The following is a 21,046-nucleotide window of genomic DNA, read 5'->3' as shown; positions in this document are numbered from 1 at the left end:
ATTGTGGGTACAGAGTTGCTTTAAACCTTTAGTAGCCAAATAAAGTCTAAGAACAAACACTCTCCCCTTTGGAATGACCTGGGTAGCAAAGACAAGTAATCCCAATAGCGACTGTAACTCCTGCAGAGACACAAGGATCAATCTCAGCCGGTAAAACGTGACCTCAAAAGAGTGGTGCATAATGTGACCTTGCTCATCAATAAGTCTGACAACTTGGAAAACAGACTGAGACGCAATAACTTACGCCTGATAGGTGTCCCTGAAAAGGCAGAGGAAAGGGATGCTGTTACCTATTTTGAAACCTGGATAAAGGAAAAGATTGGGGCTGATAACCTCTCCCATGTCTTTGCTATAGAAAGGGCACACAGAGTCCCATCCCGGCCTCCCCCACCAGGGAGCCCTCCACGTCCTAAGCTGATACGCATACTTCATTTCCGAGACAGGGATACCATATTGCGGTTAGCCAGAGACCATGCTGATCTCAGCATTGATGGAGCAAAAATTTCTATCTATCTGGACTTTTCAGCGGAGGTCCAGAAATGCAGGGCGCAATTTATTGATATTCAACGACGCCTGAGAGTCCTACAGGTGCCTTACTCTACCATCTATCCTGCGAAGCTCAGAGGGGTTGCGCTGGGCACTACCCACATTTTTGAAACACCCAAGGCAGCCTTGCAGTGGCTGGATAACAATGAGCGGAACCTCAGGCTTTCTGGAATTCTTGTATCCTCCTTGAAAGCTAGATATTGTTGTCTCCTGTTGAGACACCTTTATACCAAAGTTTAAGATGTTTGCCTGACTAAGTGGTCATGAGACCTTGCCACGGGGACACATTCAGCCTGCTTAAGATCTATAGCTAGTGGTGCGGGAGGCGGGAATAGAATGTTATATACATCTTTCATCTGTCTGCGCTGCAGCGGGCTCAGAGTTTTTCTAATGCCTCACTGGTTTCCCTATGATGGGAATCATGTCTATATTGTTTATTCTTGTTTATCAGTTTGGTTTTCGTTACTATGTTTTTTCTTTTGTGCTTCTGCTAACTCCTTATGCCATGTGGGAGGGGCACTCTGCAACATTATGAGGGAATGGTACTCTGTTATTTTGTATCTATTTATTACATATAACAAATGGCTGTGGCTAAGGGGGCAGTGAATATAGTGGCCTGGAATATTAGAGGGGCGAGAGATGCAACTAAAAGATGCGCTGTCTTCTCATACCTTCAACAGTTTCAACTGGCTGTTGTCTGTCTCTCGGAAACCCACTTGACCAGAGATGATACTCAGTTACTACAGAAATCATGGGTCCAAAATGCATTTCACTCTACATATTCCACCCACACTAGGGGAGTGAGCATCCTTGTACATAGACGCATTCCATTTGTCTGTCATGCCTCTACCATTGACAGTGGGGGTCACTTTGTCTGTCTAAATTGTGACATGTATGGGGTTTCCATGATCCTAGTGGCACTCTATATACCACCCCCATATAGTGCTGAAGTCCTAAAGAAGGTCGTAGCCTATATTACGACACTGCCTGATTTACCTGTACTCATTATTGGGGATTATAACAATGTTCTCTCACCACAGATAGATCGATTCCCTCAGGGGGACACACAGCCGGGTGGGCGGTCGACGGCCCTGTCGTGTCTGCTGGAGGAATGCGGCCTGAGCGATTTATGGAGACTCCGCCATCCTACTAGACAACAATATTCCTGTTACTCCGGCTCGCACCGCACCCTCTCCCGGATCGACATGGCGGTCGGTACCCCCTCCCTGCTGTCCTACATCGTGGACATTCAATACCTACCCAGAAGTATCTCTGACCATTCCCCAATACAGGTTAATCTGTCCCTGAGCTCTGGGAAATGTGGACTCCCTATGCCCTGGAGACTTCATCCGTTTTGGATGCAGTTGGTGGATGTAGATCCCTCTATTGATATAGCCATTACAGAATTTTTCAGAGCAAACGATGGATCCGCCTCAGTTCTCTGTGTTTGGGGGGCTATGAAGGCTTTTATCAGGGGGGTCTATATCCAAAAAATTAGCGCCCATAAGACTAAGAACAGACGACTCACTGAAGCTCTTAGGGACCAGGTGCAACGCACAGAAACCGCTATAGTGACAGACCCGACAGCCCTAAACAGGACAAGGTGGGAGGAGGCTCAAAAATTGTATAGTGACCACCTGTTGAAGGTGGCGGAAGATAAGCGTTTTTTTCAAAAGCAGCGGTTCTTCCAGGAGAGAGAGAGTGCGGGGCATCTATTGGCCACCATTGTTAAATCACAGGAGGGTCCCAACCACATAGTAGAGTTAAAGGATAAAGGGGGTAGACTGGTGACGACAGATAACAACATTTTAGATGTTCTCTTTTCTTATTACGCTACCATTTACGCCTCGACCTTGACTGCATCAGACACTGAGATTGAGCACTATCTAAATTCTGTAATACTACCACAAATGACACCCGCACAAAGGGAACTATTGGATGAGCCCCTCACGGTCGAGGAACTGGAATATGCCCTCCAGTCCTTCTCTAATAAGAAGGCTCCTGGCTGTGATGGCCTACCAGCTGAATTTTACAAAAAACATCAGTCTGTTCACCTTCCTCGACTGTTGAAGGTCTATCAAGAATCCTTGCGGGAGGGGTCACTCCTTCTATGAGGGAAGCAACCATTGTCATACATAAACCTGGCAAGGATCCCACAGAACCGGGCTCTTACAGGCCGATTTCTTTGTTGACAAATGACGTCAAGCTCTTGGCTCGGGCCCTGGTGAACAGATTATCACAAGTGAGTAGTCTCACTCAACGATGCAAAGGCTTTCGATAGCGTCGAGTGGGCCTTCCTATTTGCCGTCATAAGAAAAAATGGGAATTGGGCCCAAATTCCTTAAAGAGTCACTGTCATATTTTTTTTTTTTTGCAGAAATCAATAGTCCAGGCGATTTTAAGAAACTTTGTAATTGGGTTTATTAGCCAAAACTGCCATTATCTGCATGTAAAAAGCCTTTTCCCAGGTCCCCCCCTCCTTCCTCTTTTTCATCCACTCTGAAAAATCTGAAAATTGTGACTTGTTGCAGGAGTCGTACCCTGTCTGCTGGCAGCAGAAAGCAGATAACAGAGGATTACAGGCATGGAGCTGGGTGACAGCTGTAATCCGAGCTCAGACAGGTCACTGGTGACTGTCACAGGAGATATCCCGTGAGGGATTTGTAGATTAACTTTGTTGTCCTGTTTTGGTCTTTTCTTTAGCTCTCTCCATAGGAGAACAATGAAGACAGGGGGGAGAGCTTCAAACTGCTTTTTCATGATAAAAATGCATTTTTCGGAAAATAAACCCAATTACAAAGTTTCTTAAAATCGCCTGGACTATTGATTTCTGCAAAAAAAAAATTCACGACAGTGACACTTTAAGTGGGTACAGTTGTTATATACGCAGCCACAGGCAAGGGTCCGGGCCAATGGTGGACTGTCTGGGGGGTTCGCATTGGGAAGGGGCACTAGGCAGGGTTGTCCCCTGTCGCCCCTCCTTTAGGCGATCACCATTGAACCGTTGGCATGTCTGCTACGCTCCTCGACAGCCTTCCATGGTTTCCCTAGGGGAAATATGGAGGAACGCGTCTCGCTATACGCAGACGACATGCTTCTGTATGTGGGAAATGTAGTTGCCTCTTTACCTAGCATCATGACTCTAATAGAGGACTTTGGAAAGCGCTCAGGGCTGTCCATTAATTGGGCAAAGTCGGTTGTCATGCCTCTCACATCCCTCCCAGAAAACACGTCTGTATCATCTACCAATTTGCAAATAGTCAGTGAATTCAAATACCTGGGAATCATAATTACCCTGCGAGTTGAGGATTTTGTAACCAAAAATCTCCTCCCCCTATTAGCCAAATTCATAACAAAGGTAGACTCCTGGTGTAGATTGCTGCTGTCAGTTATAAGCTGGGTTCACACTACGCATATTTCAGTCAGTATTGTGGTCCTCATATTGCAACCAAAACCAGGAGTGGATTAAAAACACAGAAAGGATCTGTTCACACAATGTTGAAATTGAGTGGATGGCCGCCATTTAATGGCAAATATTTGCTGTTATTTTAAAACAACGGCTGTTGTATTGAAATAATGGCCGTTATTTACTGTTACATGGCGGCCATCCACTCAATTTCACCATTGTGTGAACAGAGCCTTTCTGTGTTTTTAATCCACTCCTGGTTTTGGTTGCAATATGAGGACCACAATACTGACTGAAATATACGTAGTGTGAACCCAGCCATAGGGCGCAGCAATCTATTAAAAATTATTCTAATGCCCCAGCTACTCTATATTATACACAATACACCGGTATGGTTGCCTTTGCGCCTTTTTAATAAGATACAGGGTATATTTCGTGACCTGGTCTGGCTTAAAGGCAACCCACGCATCAAGCTAGAAACTCTTCAAAGACATAAAAATGCTCAGTGGGCATAGATTGCCGATAATGCTCTTGGAAACGGGGGAAACTAAGTGGAAAGGTAGAACGATCCCAACGCTATCCCTGATGGTTAAAGTGTGGGCTAAGTCAAAGTCCTTACTGGGCCTCACTGGTTTCACCAATTTCACACCGTTGTGGCACAACCCGCTCTTACCAGAATTTTTTAGACTTGAGTGGTTCTCTCCGTGGGAGTCCAGGGGCGTGCTATTCCTGCTACAGATCTTGCAGGATGGGACCATCGCAACGTTCGACTGTTTACGCACTTCCTTTGATCTACCACATTCCCGATTCTACCAGTACCTACAACTGCGCCATGCTTTTCAGGCTCAGACCAGACAGGATCTACTAACTACAAACTCACATGTGGCACTCAGTTATATTACCAAAGGGGACTCTACTAGAGGGCTTATTTCCATGTTATACACCCAACTCTTACATGAATATCTGGCTGGTTTCCCGTTATCCATCAGAGATAAATGGGAGGCGGATGTGGGAGGTCTGACTGATGACACCTGGAATGATATCCTAGAATTAACTACTATAGTTTCATTAAGCGAATCTCAACAGTTATCACAGCTGTTTTTCATACACAGAGTGTATAAAACACCCGTTTTCCTACATAAAGTTGGAGCATGGCCTTCGGCCGAATGCCCACGATGCAGCTCAGACAACGCCTCCTTGCTACATATGATGTGGGGCTGTCGAGAGCTGGAAAGTTTCTGGAAAGGAGTACTAGACATAGTTACTAAAATATATGGCTTTGGCCTGCCAATAGACCCTAAAGTCTGTTTGTTGGGGGTTCTGGCGCTTTCGGATCTGGAAGACTGTGATGCCACTGCCATTCAGAGATTGCTCTACCAAACCCGCAAAACTATTGCCTCCAGGTGGATTCAGGCTGACCCACCCACTGTACCAGAATTTATTGCTAAAGTAAATGCCCTGATCAGATTAGAAAGGGGAGTGTACATTAAACGCAAATGTCCAAACAAGTTTGAAAAAATTTGGGGACGATGGATAGATATTCCAGGTCTACCAACGAGAATTCTGTGGGAGTGCTGTAGGAATCCGGTTCAAAACATGTTGAATCAGGTACTAAATAGACACTAGTTGAACCTTGGCATTCATGAGAAAACCTGTGTACCCTTCTAGTTATGTCCGTATCCACAGGGTCTTTCTCCTGGCCCCTTAACCGATTGCAGAGTATTACTTTACCTATCTACATGGCTATGTTACGCTTGTTACTATATATTCAGAGTTTTTTTTTCTTTTTCTTTTTGTTTCTTTGCGTACCTTTTCCCCCCCCCCCCCCCCCCTTTTTTTTCTCTTTCTTATCTCTATGGGGGCTTTTTGGGAGACACCAGATGATGTCGGCATACAATAAGATGTAATTAGATTGTATATGCTTTGACTTGTACGGGTACAGGATTTTGTATTTATCCACTGTTGCTTTTGTCCAGTCTCATTAGTGTCTCTGTCCCTTGTCCTTTTACTGTTTTTGTTTTTTTAAATTTGGTGTGTGTTAAAAACTTAATAAATTTCCTTGTGGTCCCACCCACACAGCATGCTGTATTCTCTGCCTGTAACATCATACAGCACGCTGTATTCTCTACTTGTAACACCACAACGCTCACTGTATTCTCTACCTGTAACACCACACAGCACCCTGTGTTCTCTACCTGTAACACCACACATCATGCTGTATTCTCTACCTGTAACACCACACAGCATGCTGTATTCTCTACCTGTAATACCACACAGCACACTGTATTCTCTACCTGTAACACCACACAGCATGCTGTATTTTCTTCCTGTAACACCCCATAGCACACTGTATTCTCTACCTGTAACACCACACAGCACACTGTATTCTCTACCTGTAACAGCACACAGCACGCTGTATTCTCTACTTGTAACACCACACAGCATGCTGTATTTTCTTCCTGTAACACCACACAGCGCACTGTGTTCCCTACCTGTAACACCATTCAGTGCTGTATTCTCTACCTGTCACACCACACAGCACACTGTATTCTCTACCCGTAACACCACACTGTATTCTCTACCTGTCACATCACACAGCACGCTGTATTCTCTACCTGTAACACCACACAGCACACTGTATTCTCTACCTGTAACACCACACAGCACACTGTATTCTCTACCTGTAACACCACACAGCACACTGTATTCTCTACCTGTAACACCACACAGCACTGTATTCTCTACCTGTAACACCACACAGCACGCTGTATTCTCTACCTGTAACAGCACACAGCACGCTGTATTCTCTACCTGTAACACCACACAGCATGCTGTATTTTCTTCCTGTAACACCACACAGCGCACTGTGTTCTCTACCTGTAACACCATTCAGTGCTGTATTCTCTACCTGTAACACCACACAGCACACTGTATTCTCTACCCGTAACACCACACTGTATTCTCTACCTGTCACATCACACAGCACGCTGTATTCTCTACCTGTAACACCACACAGCACACTGTATTCTCTACCTGTAACACCACACAGCACACTGTATTCTCTACCTGTAACACAACACAGCATGCTGTATTCTCTACCTGTAATACCACACAGCACACTGTATTCTCTACATGTAACACCACACAGCACACTGTATTCTCTACCAGTAACACCACACAGCACACTGTATTCTCTACCTGTAACACCACACAACCCCCTGTGTTCTCTACCTGTAACACCACACAGCACACTGTATTCTCTACCTGTAACACCACACAGCACTCTGTATTCTCTACCTGTAACACCACACAGCATGCTGTATTCTCTACCTGTAACACCACACAGCACACTGTATTCTCTGCCTGTAACACCACACATCATGCTGTATTCTCTGCCTGTAACACTTCACAACAGACTGTATTCTATATCTGTAACACTACACAGCACGCTGTATTCTCTGCCTGTAACACTTCACAACGCACTGTATTCTATATCTGTAACACTACACAGCACACTGTATTCTCTACCTGTAACACGACACAGCACACTGTATTCTCTATCTGTAACATCTCACAGCATGTTGTATTCTATACCTGTAACCCACACAGCACGCTGTATTCTCTATCTGTAACACCTCACAGCACACTGTATTCTCTACCTGTAACCAGGCCCGGATTGGTAATCTGGCAAAGCGGGCAAATGCCCGCTGGGCTGCCAGGATTACCAGTCCGGGGGCCGCCGGTCCTGGCCCCCATGTGCACCGGCCCTCAGCAGTGGCTGCAAGAATAGCGCAGCCGGCCGTTGCGCTATTCATTCAGCCTCTGCAGAGGGCCGGTGACCTGGCCCTTTAACTGTGAGCGTTCAAGATGAACGCTCACAGTCTGCAGCGGCCGCGCTCTGACTGACAGAGCCAGGGAGCCATTGGCCCCCGGCCCTGCCAGTCACTCCTGTGGCCGGCCGGTCTTCGTAGCCGGAAGGTGTCAGGGCCGGCCCGGGGTCGCAGACGTGCCGTGCGCAGGCACGTCTGCAGGCACGTCTGCAGGAACCTCTGCCAGGCCCCCAGCGGCTGACATCACTTCCGTGACGCGCCGCTGAGGACCTGGCAGGAGAGAGAAGAGAGACGCTGCAGCAGGAGGCAGGTGCAGTGACCGAAGATCCGGGAGGAAGAAGCTGCCAGGAGCGAGTTGACAGGTGAGAATGTGTGTTTTTTTTTTTACCCCTTCACATGTGGCCATGGGGGGGGGGGGATTTATGTGGATGCACAGCAGGAGGCTATTCTACATTGGGGGGATGCAGGGGGATGCAGGGGGAGGCTATTCTATATTGGGGGGATGCAGGGGGGCTATTCTATATTGGGGGGATGCAGGGGGATGCTATTCTACATTGGGGGGATGCAGGGGGGCTATTCTACATTGGGGGGATGCAGGGGGGCTATTCTATATTGGGGGGATGCAGGGGGATGCTATTCTATATTGGGGTAAAGCAGGGGGGCTATTCTATATTGGGGGGATGCAGGGGGGCTATTCTACATTGGGGGGATGCAGGGGGGGCTATTCTACATTGGGGGATGCAGGGGGAGGCTATTCTATATTGGGGTAAAGCAGGGGGGCTATTCTATATTGAGGGATCCAGGGGGGCTATTCTATATTGGGGGGATGCAGGGGGGCTATTCTACATTGGGGGGGATGCAGGGGGGGGGGCTATTCTACATTGGGGGATGCAGTGGGGCTATTCTACATTGGGGGATGCAGGGGGAGGCTATTCTATATTGGGGGGATGCACAGCAGGGGGCTATTCTATATTGGGGGATGCAGGGGAGCTATTCTATATTGGGGGATGCAGGGGGGGTATTCTATATTGGGGGGATGCAGGGGGGGCTATTCTATTTTGGGGGATGCAGGGGGGGCTATTCTATATTAGGGGGATGCACGGGGGGGCTATTCTATATTGGGGGATGCAGGGGGGGCTATTCTATATTAGGGGGGTGCACGGGGGGGCTATTCTATATTTGGGGGATGCAGGGGGATGCTATTCTATATTGGGGTAAAGCAGGGGGGCTATTCTACATTGGGGGGATGCAGGGGGGGCTATTTTACATTGGGGGATGCAGGGGGAGGCTATTCTATATTGGGGTAAAGCAGGGGGGCTATTCTATATTGGGGGGATGCAGGGGGGCTATTCTATATTGGGGGGATGCAGGGGGGCTATTCTACATTGGGGGGGATGCAGGGGGGGGCTATTCTACATTGGGGGATGCAGTGGGGCTATTCTACATTGGGGGATGCAGGGGGAGGCTATTCTATATTGGGGGGATGCACAGCAGGGGGCTATTCTATATTGGGGGATGCAGGGGAGCTATTCTATATTGGGGGATGCAGGGGGGGGTATTCTATATTGGGGGGATGCAGGGGGGGCTATTCTATATTGGGGGATGCAGGGGAGCTATTCTATATTAGGGGGATGCATGGGGGGTCTATTCTATATTAGGGGGATGCAGGGGGCTATTCTATATCGGGGGATGCAGGAGGGCTATTCTATATTGGGGGGATGCAAGGGGGGCTATTCTATATTGGGGGGATGCAAGGGGGGCTATTCTATATTGGGGGGATGCAGGAGGGCTATTCTATATTGGGGGGATGCAAGGGGGGCTATTCTATATTGGAGGGATGCAGGGGGGCTATTTTATATTGGGAGGATGCACAGCAGGGGGGCTATTCTATATGGGGGGAATGCACGGGGGCTATTCTATATTGGGGGATGCAGGTGGCTATTCTATATTGGGGGATGCAGGGGAGGCTATTCTATATTGGGGGGATGCACAGCAGGGGGCTATTCTATATGGTGGGATGCAGGGGGGCTATTCTATATTGGGGGATGCAGGGGAGGCTATTCTATATTGGGGGGGATGCAAGGGGGGCTATTCTATATGGGGGGGATGCAGGGGGGGCATGCAGGGGGGCCATTCTATATGGGGGGGATGCACAGCAGGGAGGCTATTCTATATGGGGGGATGCACGTGGGGGCTATTCTATATGGGGGGGTGCACAGCAGGGGGGCCATTCTATATGGGGGGTGCACGGGGGGCTATTCTATATGGGGGGATGTACAGCAGGGGGGGCTATTCTGTATGGGGGATGTATAGATGAGGATGTTGCTGGAGCAAGAAGCCTAAAATGTCTGTCTGACAGATCCCGTGGAGAGGAGTCATGGCCAGAGAAGCCTTCATGATGGCCGGAGATAGATGGAGAAGAAAAGGAAAAGTGGATGTCTCGTCATGCAGAGAAGACGCCTACTGTGAGTGACAGGATGTAACTGCACTATAATCACTTATAAGGTCTGCAGAACCTTTATACAGCTGGGATCTACCTCTGTATCAGGGGTGTCACACTCCGGCCCTCCAGGTGTTGCAAAAATACAATTCCCATCATGGTTTATCTGTCCAGGCATGATGGGATTTGTAGTGATGTAACAGCTGGAAGGCTGGTGTTTGACACCTGTGTTTTATGGTCACTGCTTTGGAAGAATATTGGTCTTTATATGGTGGCTGTTATTTGGTGACAATATAGTGGTATTATCCAGTCACCGTATGCTGAGAGTAGTGGGCATGGTGTGATGGTATTACTCGTCCTGTGTATTCTGGTATTATTGGTAATATTAGTGTTGTATATAGTGGATTGTATTCAGTCACAGTGTAGTGGTATTAGTCATTATGTGGTGGTAATGGCAGTGCTTATGGTGTGGTGATATTATTTGTTACTTATATACTGGTAGTATAGGAAATATTGGTGGGATTGCTTAGTGACAGTATGGCAGTAACGTGTACAGTGTGGGGATAATATTTGCTTACTGGTGTTATTAACAATGACAGTATTATCATGCACAGAAAATTCTAGATAGATAGATAGGAGATAGATAGATAGATGTCGAGATATTCCGCAGCACACCAGCATTCGTGAAAAAGGTGATTTATTACAAAAAGTACAAAAAATACAGGCGATGCATCTCCTGTATTTTTTGTAATAAATCACCTTTTTCACGAATGCTGGTGTGCTGCGGAATATCTCGACATACTTCTGGGGATCCCCGAGCCAAGGGATTGACTCCGTGCAGCACCCGCTTCATGCACCTTTGGATGTGCGGCTTTCTCCTGCTTATAGATAGATAGATAGGTGATAGATAGTAGATAGATAGATAGATAGATAGATAGATAGGAGATAGATAGATAGATAGATAGATAGATAGATAGATAGATAGATAGGAGATAGATAGATAGATAGATAGATAGATAGATAGATAGATAGGAGATAGATAGATAGATAGATAGATAGATAGATAGATAGATAGATAGATATCCAGTAGGAAATATCTATCTAGCAGCTTATTATGTAGCTTTGATTACACATGAGATCACAACCAGCAGACACATTTTAATAATTAAAACCTTACTGTTTATACCGCCATTATATGATGTGCAGACATAGTCAGGATAAAAGGGATTTAAAAAATATAGTAACTTTTGTCCAAAAACAGCACCACCCCTGTCCTCAGACTGTGTGTGGTATTACAGCTTGGCTCCATTCACTTCAATGGAACTGAGCTGCAATACCTCACACAAACTGAAGAGTGTGACACTGTTTCTGGAAGAAGGTGGCCATGTTTTTCTCCTTTACAGGGAATCTGTGAGGTCCGTACCAGGTCTAGGTGTAGATCTCAGCAGACAGGTGTGAGGGAGATATCACTGACAGGACCTTTAGTCCAGTGTAAACTTTTGTAATTGTCTTTTTCATTACCAACTAAAGTTTCACAACAGCAGCCGCAGCAGCAGCACCCTATACGTCCATCAGTCAGAGCAGGAAGGGGCGGGCAGAAGGTGCTGCTGTGGCTCCACCTCTGTGACACTTCAGCTGGTAATGGAAAGAATGATTATAGAGGTTTACAATGGACTAAAGGTCCAGTCCCTGATCTGTACGCTGGGATCTACAGCTGTGTACCTGGTATAGACCCCACAGGTTCCCTTTAAGGGCACGTTCATACCTAATCCAATGCAGATTTGATGCTTGCGATTTAATCAGTTTAAATATATACATAAATATGCCGCATAAAATCCACAGCAGATTATGTGATAGCATTATTTTTAGTTGCTGATGGTGGGGTTCACATGTTTAAGGGAGTAGTGGGGGACACGGCTAAATGAAGCAGAATTTGCTACAGGGAATTACGCTATCCATGATATGGTATGTGGGCTGCTGGGGTTTGATTGCCAGGGCTGATTTTAAGTCCCAGTCCGGCCCTGCCTGTAACACCACACAGCACGCTGTATTCTCTACCTGTAACCCCATACAGCACACTGTATTCTCTACCTGTAACACGACACAGCATGCTGTATTCTCTACCTGTAACACCACACAGCACACTGTATTCTCTAACTGTAACCCACACAGCACGCTGTATTCTCTATCTGTAACACCTCACAGCATACTGTATTCTCTACCTGTAACACCACACAGCACGCTGTATTCTCTACCTGTAACACCACACAGCACACTGTGTTCTCTAACTGTAACACCACACAGCACACTGTATTCTGTTTGTAATGCCAATATTGGAATAAAGTAAAGAACTTTTTAAATTTTATTATTTTTTCTTCTCCACACACATATTATGATCTAGCATCAAGCAGCAATAAGGACTTTAACCCATATTACCTTACATGGGATATACTGTTTATGCCTTGTATTTTGTCCAGGTGGAATTGGCAGTATCGGCTCTGATCCTCTGTGCCTATTATCATCATTTAATTGCAGTAGTGTATCATTTTTTGTTAAGGCGCTGCAGTACTGCAATGAAACTTTGATTTGTGTGAACATGTTAAAGTTTCTTTTGAACAATCAGTGGAGTTGCAACACCTGTTTCTGTCCCTTCTTGCCTGCTCAGGTGTAGGCTGGAGGGGCTGGTCAGAGATGGAGAATCACTCGGGGGGTGGGGGGGGGGGGACAGAGGCATGTAATCTCTGTCTTCTGAGGGGGAAGAGCAGAGGGAGCAGGAAATAAAATGGATTGGCACAGAGGCCAGTTTTCTTTACTTCCTGGATGTTAATCAACTACCAAGTGTGGCAGAACCGCACAGATATGGTAATATTATATATATATGTATGTATGTATATATATATATATATATATATATATATATATATATATATGTGTGTATACACAGTGGGGAAAAAAAGTATTTAGTCAGTCACCAATAGTGCAAGTTCCACCACTTAAAAAGATGAGAGAGGCCGGTAATTGACACCATATGTAGACCTCAACTATGGGAGACAAAATAAAAAAGCAAATCCAGAAAATCACATTGTCTGATTTTGTAAGAATTTATTTGCAAATTATGGTGGAAAATAAGTATTTGGTCAGTAACAAAATTTAATCTCAATACTTTGTTATATATCCTTTGTTGGCAATGACAGACGGTCAGAAGTTTTCACAAGGTTGGCACACACTGTTGTTGGTATGTTGGTCCCTTCGTCCATGCAGATCTTCTCTAGAGCAGTTATGTTTTGGGGCTGCCGCTTGGCAACACGGACTTTCAACTCCCTCCAAAGGTTTTCTATAGGGTTGAGATCTGGAGACTGGCTAGGCCACTCCAGGACCTTCAAATGCTTCTTACGAAGCCACTCCTTTGTTGCCCTGGCGGTGTGCTTTGGATCATTGTCATGTTGAAAGACCCAGCCACGTTTCATCTTCAATGCCCTTGCTGATGGAAGGAGGTTTGCACTCAAAATCTCACAATGCATGGCCCCATTCATTCTTTCATGTACCCGGATCAGTCGTCCTGGCCCCTTTGCAGAGAAACAGCCCCAAAGCATGATGTTTCCACCCCCATGCTTTACAGTAGGTATGGTGTTTGATGGATGCAACTAAGTATTCTTTTTCCTCCAAACACAACAAGTTGTGTTTCTACCAAACAGTTCCACTTTGGTTTCATCAGACCATAGGACATTCTCCCAATACTCTTCTGGATCATCCAAATGCTCTCTAGCAAACTTCAGACGGGCCTGGACATGTACTGGCTTAAGCAGTCGGACACGTCTGGCACTGCAGGATCTGAGTCTCTGGCGGCGTAGTGTGTAACCGATGGTAGGCTTTGTTACATTGGTCCCAGCTCTCTGCAGTTCATTTACTAGGTCCCTCCGCGTGGTTCTGGGATTTTTGCTCACCGTTCTTGTGATCATTTTGAGCCCACAGGGTGAGATTTTGCGTGGAACCCCAGATCGAGGGAGATTATCAGTGGTCTTGTATGTCTTCCATTTTCTAATTATTGCTCCCACAGTTGATTTTTTCACTCCAAGCTGGTTGCCTATTGCAGATTCAGTCTTCCCAGCCTGGTGCAGGGCTACAATTTTGTTTCTGGTGTCCTTTGACAGCTCTTTGGTCTTCACCATAGTGGAATTTGGAGTCTGACTGTTTGAGGGTGTGCACAGGTGTCTTTTTATACTGATAACAAGTTTAAATAGGTGCCATTACTATAGGTAATGAGTGGAGGAAAGAGGAGACCCTTAAAGAAGAAGTTACAGGTCTGTGAGAGCCAGAAATCTTGATTGTTTGTAGGTGACCAAATACTTATTTTCCACCATAATTTGCAAAAAAATTCTTACAAAATCAGACAATGTGATTTTCGGGATTTGTTTTCTCATTTTGTCTCTCATAGTTGAGGTCTACCTATGATGTAAATTACAGACGCCTCTCATGTTTTTAAGTGGGAGAACTTGCACTATTGGTGACTGAATAAATACTTTTTCCCCCCACTGTGTGTGTGTATATATATATATATATATATATATATATATATATATATATTTAAAAAAAAACTTTTAATGTATTTTTAATTAATTAAAATAATTTTTCACTATAGAGTTCCCCTTTAAACTGTCTTCACTTTAAGAGAACTGAGTTGTACAACCCGGAAACAACACTGTTTCTGGAAGAAAGTGGCCATGGTTTTCTAAGTTGAAAAATAATCTTTATTTAATAAACTTAAATGTAGCACCTTATTAGATTAGGAAAACAGATGTATTTTGTTTTTAGTTTACTGTGTATGAACTTTGACTTACTTGTTCTCGTCTCCTTTTACTTCACAATATCCACAGTAGTTAAAATGTTTTTATTTTTTCTCAGGTCTTGTACCTTTTCTACTATCAAATTGGGTGGCAGCTTTATCCTTTGGAAGGTGGGACTTTCATCTTTACCTGAAGAAAAAATAAAATAAGGGAATTTCCTGACCTTACCTCTCATTATACCTCACAGCAATGTCATCATTAAAGCTGGTCATTATCTTGAAGCTGATGATAACACTTATTCACGGTAAGAAAAAGTATGTAAAGGGTTGTGTCACAAAGAAAATTAAGTCTACAGCGTTAAACAATACATATCGCAAATGTATAAACATTCCTTACAATGGATCATTTAAGAGATATAGACTCACTAATCCCCCATGTGCTGCTTAGTTTCATAACCTGTTGCCCTTGGTTACGACCTGTCGGGCATCCAATTTTTGGGACGCTCATGCTCAGTTCAATTCCAGTCACATGATTAGTACTGGCAGTTGGTTTTCACTTTACATTGTGTAGGGATTGTGGGAAAGTGTCTGCAATGTTGAATGCCAGCCGCAGAGTCACAGTTTAGAGAGGAAACTAAACTTGCTTTGTGACATTAGCCCTTTAAGTAAACTATTGCTGAAAATATTTCATTGTGTATTAATGAGAGTATTATCATTGTGTATTAATTTTTAATGAGAGTTTATATATCTCCAACTAGAGTAATGGATCATAACAGTCATTTAGGTTGGGTTCACACATATCGTATACTCAACGGATTTCATGCTGCGAGTTCGCAGCGAAATCCGCTGCAGATACCTTCCAGCGATTGTGCTGCAGCCTGTCATTAAACCCTTAAATGCTAGTGTAAGTGACAGGGGCAGCTGCGGAGGTCCCGATCGCTTTCACAGATGGCTGGAGGTCTCTTACCTTCCTCTGTGCGGTTCGATCGACGCTCTGCTCATTGAGTCTGCCACAGGCAGGCTCAATTAGCAGAGCCCCTATAACACTGATCAATGCTATGCCTATGGCATAGCAATGATCAGTGTATGCAATTTGAAGATTGCATGTAAAAGTAAAAATGTTTTAAAAAATATCCTAAAGCCCCTCCCCCAATAAAAATTAAAAATTCTCCCATAGTATAAATAAAACATATAAAAATAAATCAACATTATATACCATATGTTAATTAGGTTGTTCCGAGCATTCGGGGCATTCCCCGTCTGCCCGGGGTACCAGCTCAGCTCACCTAACCTGCCATCCCGGCCAGCCTACTATGCAGATTCATATATGCATAATTAGGCAGCTTGTTACTGCGCATGTGCAGGGAACAGCTTGTAACAAGCGGGATGGCAGGCTAGGCGGGCTGAGCGGATGCTCCGGGCAGACGGCGAACGCTCCAAATGCTTGGAACAGCCTAATTAGCATATCATGAATTATCAAAAATCTGCCCAGTATCGGACCCCACGAGAGAAGGAACAGCGGAACTGCGGCCCTACGGTAATTAACGGCTGACGCATATCAGCAGGTTCACTGGCCCAAACCTGCTGATCCTTCTAGAAGGGGTACCTCTTCCAATTAGCTTGATGGCAGAGATGCCACTGCTAGAAATTAACTTAGTCTGGATATTTTTTGGAAAATGTGTTGTTTTGTGGATGAGGAATATGTGTTGTGATCTGGACAGAGAGGATTTTTGTTCTCAGATTGTGACGGGAAGTCATTTAGGGAACATCATAGGCCAGCTTATAATGGGCCCGAAGTGCATGTAACTGAGCCTATTACATTGCTTTATAATCGTGTGGACAGGGTTGTGAATATCTATCTATATCTCGTTAGCTATGTCCACTCAGTTTTTGCTTTCATCAGCTGTCGGTCGCGTATCAACCATTACACTGTGTGATCCACGGCCAAACAATTTCTTGCTCCTTGTCAGATCATTGCCTTTATTACACAAAGCCATATGCGCAACAGTTAATCACACTGTGTAATAGGGAATAAGGAAATGTGTAATCAGAAAAGGACTTATTGTTTAAATAATGTGTTTTGGGACAGAAGGACACAAAACCGGTGAGGCCCTTGCGCTGGCATCCGCCCCGCTGTCCCTGCTTACTTACTGCCACTGCCCTAGGTGGCAGCAGGTAACTGGGCAACGGTCCCTAACCTGTTAGAGTGTAACACAGAAATGCAGACAAGACAAACAAACACAATAGTCTCAGGAGGAAAATAAGCTGGGTCAGTAACAATCGTTCGGTGTGGTACAAAATCAAGAGTCAGGACAATATCAAGAAATCAGGAAAACCAGGGAGAACAATCAGAATACAAAACGCTAGCTTAGTTACTCTCAATGCCTCAGATCCCAATGCAAAGCTGACTGGCAGTGCCGACCGCCAATCAGTTAATAAAAACACATAACACCTGTCCTGTAGAATGACCTTTTCAAAGTTCACAGAGCGGGCTCAGTAATGTTTTCCATTTATCACAAGGGGTCAGAGTCTGTATAGTGTCTTGCTGTAAAAGCATGTCACTAAATGCTTTTAAAAACAGCCCAGGCAATATGGCAGCCCCCATACAATGTACAAATAGTGAAATAAATAAACATTAAGGTTCGAAAATCCAAACAGATTAGAATAAAAGAACAAGATTTAGTATCTGATTCTAATCAGTAAAAGAATATTTAGGTGACACATTGCCTTTAAGTATTTTCAGTATTTCATTCCAGAGAAGTGGCGCAGCACGAGCAAAGTCTTGGAGAGAGGAATGAGAAGTTCAGATTATGGAAGATTTTAGTTTTACATTGTTAGAAGAATGGAGGGACCCTGTGAAATGTTAGATAGATGAAGGAGCAGATGTAGAATGGAGATGCAGCACTGTGGAGAGGTTTGTTGATGACAGTGAGGATTTTGTACAGAATTTTGTACTAAATTTGATGCGCAACTGGTGTAGGTACAGGAAGAAACATCAGTGTAGTGACTGGTAAAGGGGGAGACATCAGTGAAGTGACCAGTAGAGGAGGAGACATCAGTGTAGTCACTGGTACAGGAGTGTAGTGACCAGGGGTATAGCTAGGATTCATGAGGGCCCATAGCAAAACACAAAATGGGCCCCCCTCCCCTACGCACAACAGAAAGCACTGCATATATATATATATATATATATATATATATATATATATATATATACACAGTGGTGCCTTGGATTACGAGCATAATTCGTTCAGGGGCCGCTTGTAATCCAAATCCACTCTTAAATCAAAGCAAATTTTCCCATAAGAAATCACTGATATGCAGACAATTTGTTCCACACACTAAAAATAATGATTTATTATTCTGAATAACATGTAGAACAGATAAAACAAACATTCAGAAACAGCAGAATATGTGATACTATATGTGAGCAGGCTACCTTCTACTTAACCCCTTATGTACTGCTGTGTGTAAGAGCCCTATTCCACCGGACGATTATCGTTTGCATAATCGTTAACGATTAACGATCTCAAACGACCGCTATTGCGAAAGACCTGAAAACGTTCACTCATTTTCATGGAACGATAACCGTTACTTATGATCGTAATTGCGATAGGTTTTCTTCGCTATTTATTCGCTATTGCGTTCGTATCTATTGCAAACGACCGAACGATGTCTTATTTAATGCGAACGATTTGAGAACGTTTTGCGAACGAGCAACGATAAAAAAAGGTCCAGGTCTTATAAAGCGATCAACGATTTTTCGTTCGGTCGTTAATCATTAACTGCATTTCAACCGAACAGTTATCGTTTAGATTCGAACGATTTAACGATAATCTGAACGATAATCGTCCGGTGGAATAGGGCCCTAAGTGACCCAATTACAAGGAAGCAGAGCCGGACTGGGACTGAAAAGCAGCCCTGGCAAACACACCCCACCAGCCCACATACAAGTCTCCCTGCACCCATTGCACCAACTGTGCCACGCCGAAAAATTTCAGATATAATCAGATACCAGGTGTACGCAGGTGCTGAAAAGAATTATCACCCTGCAGACTATATAAGAGTATAGAGCTGTAATCAGACACAAAATACAGAACAATTATAGATCATCTGTTTGCTCTCCTGTCATCTGTCATATCATTCATACTAATAAAAGCCACAGTATTCTGCCCTGTAAACTATTCTTCAGGAAAAGCAGAGCCCCAGGAGAGTTTAATCTTATGGCCATGTTCACACAATGTATGTTTAGCATAAATTACGGCCGTTGTTGCAATTTTTAACAACGGCCGTGATTTATGCAAAAACATACGTTGAATTGGAATTAATGGAATGCCGGCCAGAGCGTTTACACACATTGAATAGCGGCCGCACAGACATGCCAGTTCACACAATGGAGTATGTGGCTCTGGCTGCATGCTCCATTGTGTGCAGCGGTGAATTGGGACTCGGGCGTACACGGGTGCCCTCGCATCTGAATTCACCAGAAATGAAGATCATCAGTAACACCGGCCGTTCTGTGACCGTGTTATGCCATGTATCAACATGGCCTAAAGTAACACTACTGAAATAATTCAGGGGCATATTTCCTCCCTACCTTTGTATTGAGCAATTCCCCTGTTATTCTTCCTGGAAATGGTTCCCCTGGTCCCTAATACACTGACCCATCCAATCATCACTGACAGTATCAGACTGTGGGGACACATCTTATTAAGCAGAGGATTGGTAACAACCAGATGTTAGTCAGGCCTGGGATACACAGGGCGTTATAGAATGTTCTATTCTTGTGTCACTGAAAGTCTCCATGTAGACCCGGCCTGAGAGAACAGCACAAAGCTCTAACGTAGGATTCTCCAGAATTGTTATCTCATGGGGGGCACAGATATTCCCTATAAGAGATGTCAGGAGAGCGGATAGTGACGGCCGGGGACTCACAGGTGACGTCTTCTCTGATCCCAGTAACTCTTCTATCCCAGATCACTAAGGAATGACCCCAGACCCCTAAAAAAAATTAATACTTATGAAAATTCAGACCACCATGTTAACATACCCCAAACACAATGGGGGAGATTTATCAAAGGGTGTAAAATTTAGACTGGTGTAAACTGCCCACAGCAACAAATCACAGCTCCTCTTACATTGTACCAGAGTTGAAAGCTGAGCTGTGATTGGCTGCTGTGGGCAGTTTACACCAGGTGTATATTTACACCCTTTCATAAATCTCCCCCAATAACTACTCAGCTTAACACCTCTAAACCCTATTCTTTATAATGCACTAACTCCCTACCTGAGGATTTGATACACTATAAAGGATGGGGGGAGCAAATAACACCGCCATACCATGACCACATATTACCACCATCTAATGACTAATACCATCATACTGTGTACAATACACTGTATGCAGATACATTCAGTGACTCACATGTGACTTTTCTCTGATTGGCGTCTTCTTTTTTCATTGTTTCCCCACTTGGCCCAGGCTTTCATGATGATGTCTTCTGGTCACCACTCATCTCCACCGAATCTTAGGCTCTGCACTTTCATAACACCACCTACCAACCTCTATACAAGCTGCCCATCCTTAGTGTCCTAAATGGTTATAACGCCCCTTCTGTTGCCCATGCAGTATTAGGCTGGGTTCACACTACGTATATTTCAGTCAGTATTGTGGTCCTCATATTGCAACCAAAACCAGGAGTGGATTAAAAACACAGAAAGGATCTGTTCACACAATGTTGAAATTGAGTGGATGGCCGCCATTTAATGGCAAATATTTGCTGTTATTTTAGAACAACGGCTGTTGTATTGAAATAATGGGCGTTATTTACTGTTATATGGCGGCCATCCACTCAATTTCACCATTGTGTGAACAGATCCTTTCTGTGTTTTTAATCCACTCCTGGTTTTGGTTGCAATACTGACTGAAATATACTGACTGAAATATACGTAGTGTGAACGCAGCCTTTAAAAATTGCTCTTAATTGCAGAGCGCTAGTTAAAGCCCCTTACCTCCTCTCCCCAGAGTCGCTCCTCTGATG

General features: G+C 44.5%; 1 protein-coding gene across 2 annotated transcripts in view; it reads left to right on the top strand.

Moving 5' to 3' along the window:
• The window catches only part of ADGRL3 (adhesion G protein-coupled receptor L3), a 643,814-nt gene that overhangs the window by 203,458 nt on the left and 419,310 nt on the right, over positions 1–21,046 (top strand). For both annotated transcript variants that reach the window (XM_069977905.1, XM_069977904.1), the window contains exon 3: positions 15,125–15,310. In XM_069977905.1, the coding sequence (XP_069834006.1) occupies positions 15,256–15,310 (55 nt within the window). In that variant the 5' untranslated portion in view covers positions 15,125–15,255. The remainder of the gene's footprint in view (positions 1–15,124; positions 15,311–21,046) is intronic.

This window comes from Dendropsophus ebraccatus, chromosome 7 (assembly GCF_027789765.1).
Source record: "Dendropsophus ebraccatus isolate aDenEbr1 chromosome 7, aDenEbr1.pat, whole genome shotgun sequence".
In the NCBI taxonomy this organism is placed as follows: domain Eukaryota; kingdom Metazoa; phylum Chordata; class Amphibia; order Anura; family Hylidae; genus Dendropsophus; species Dendropsophus ebraccatus.
The sequence above is the reverse complement of the archived record's forward strand: the minus strand, read 5'-3'. Positions and strand labels throughout refer to the sequence as shown.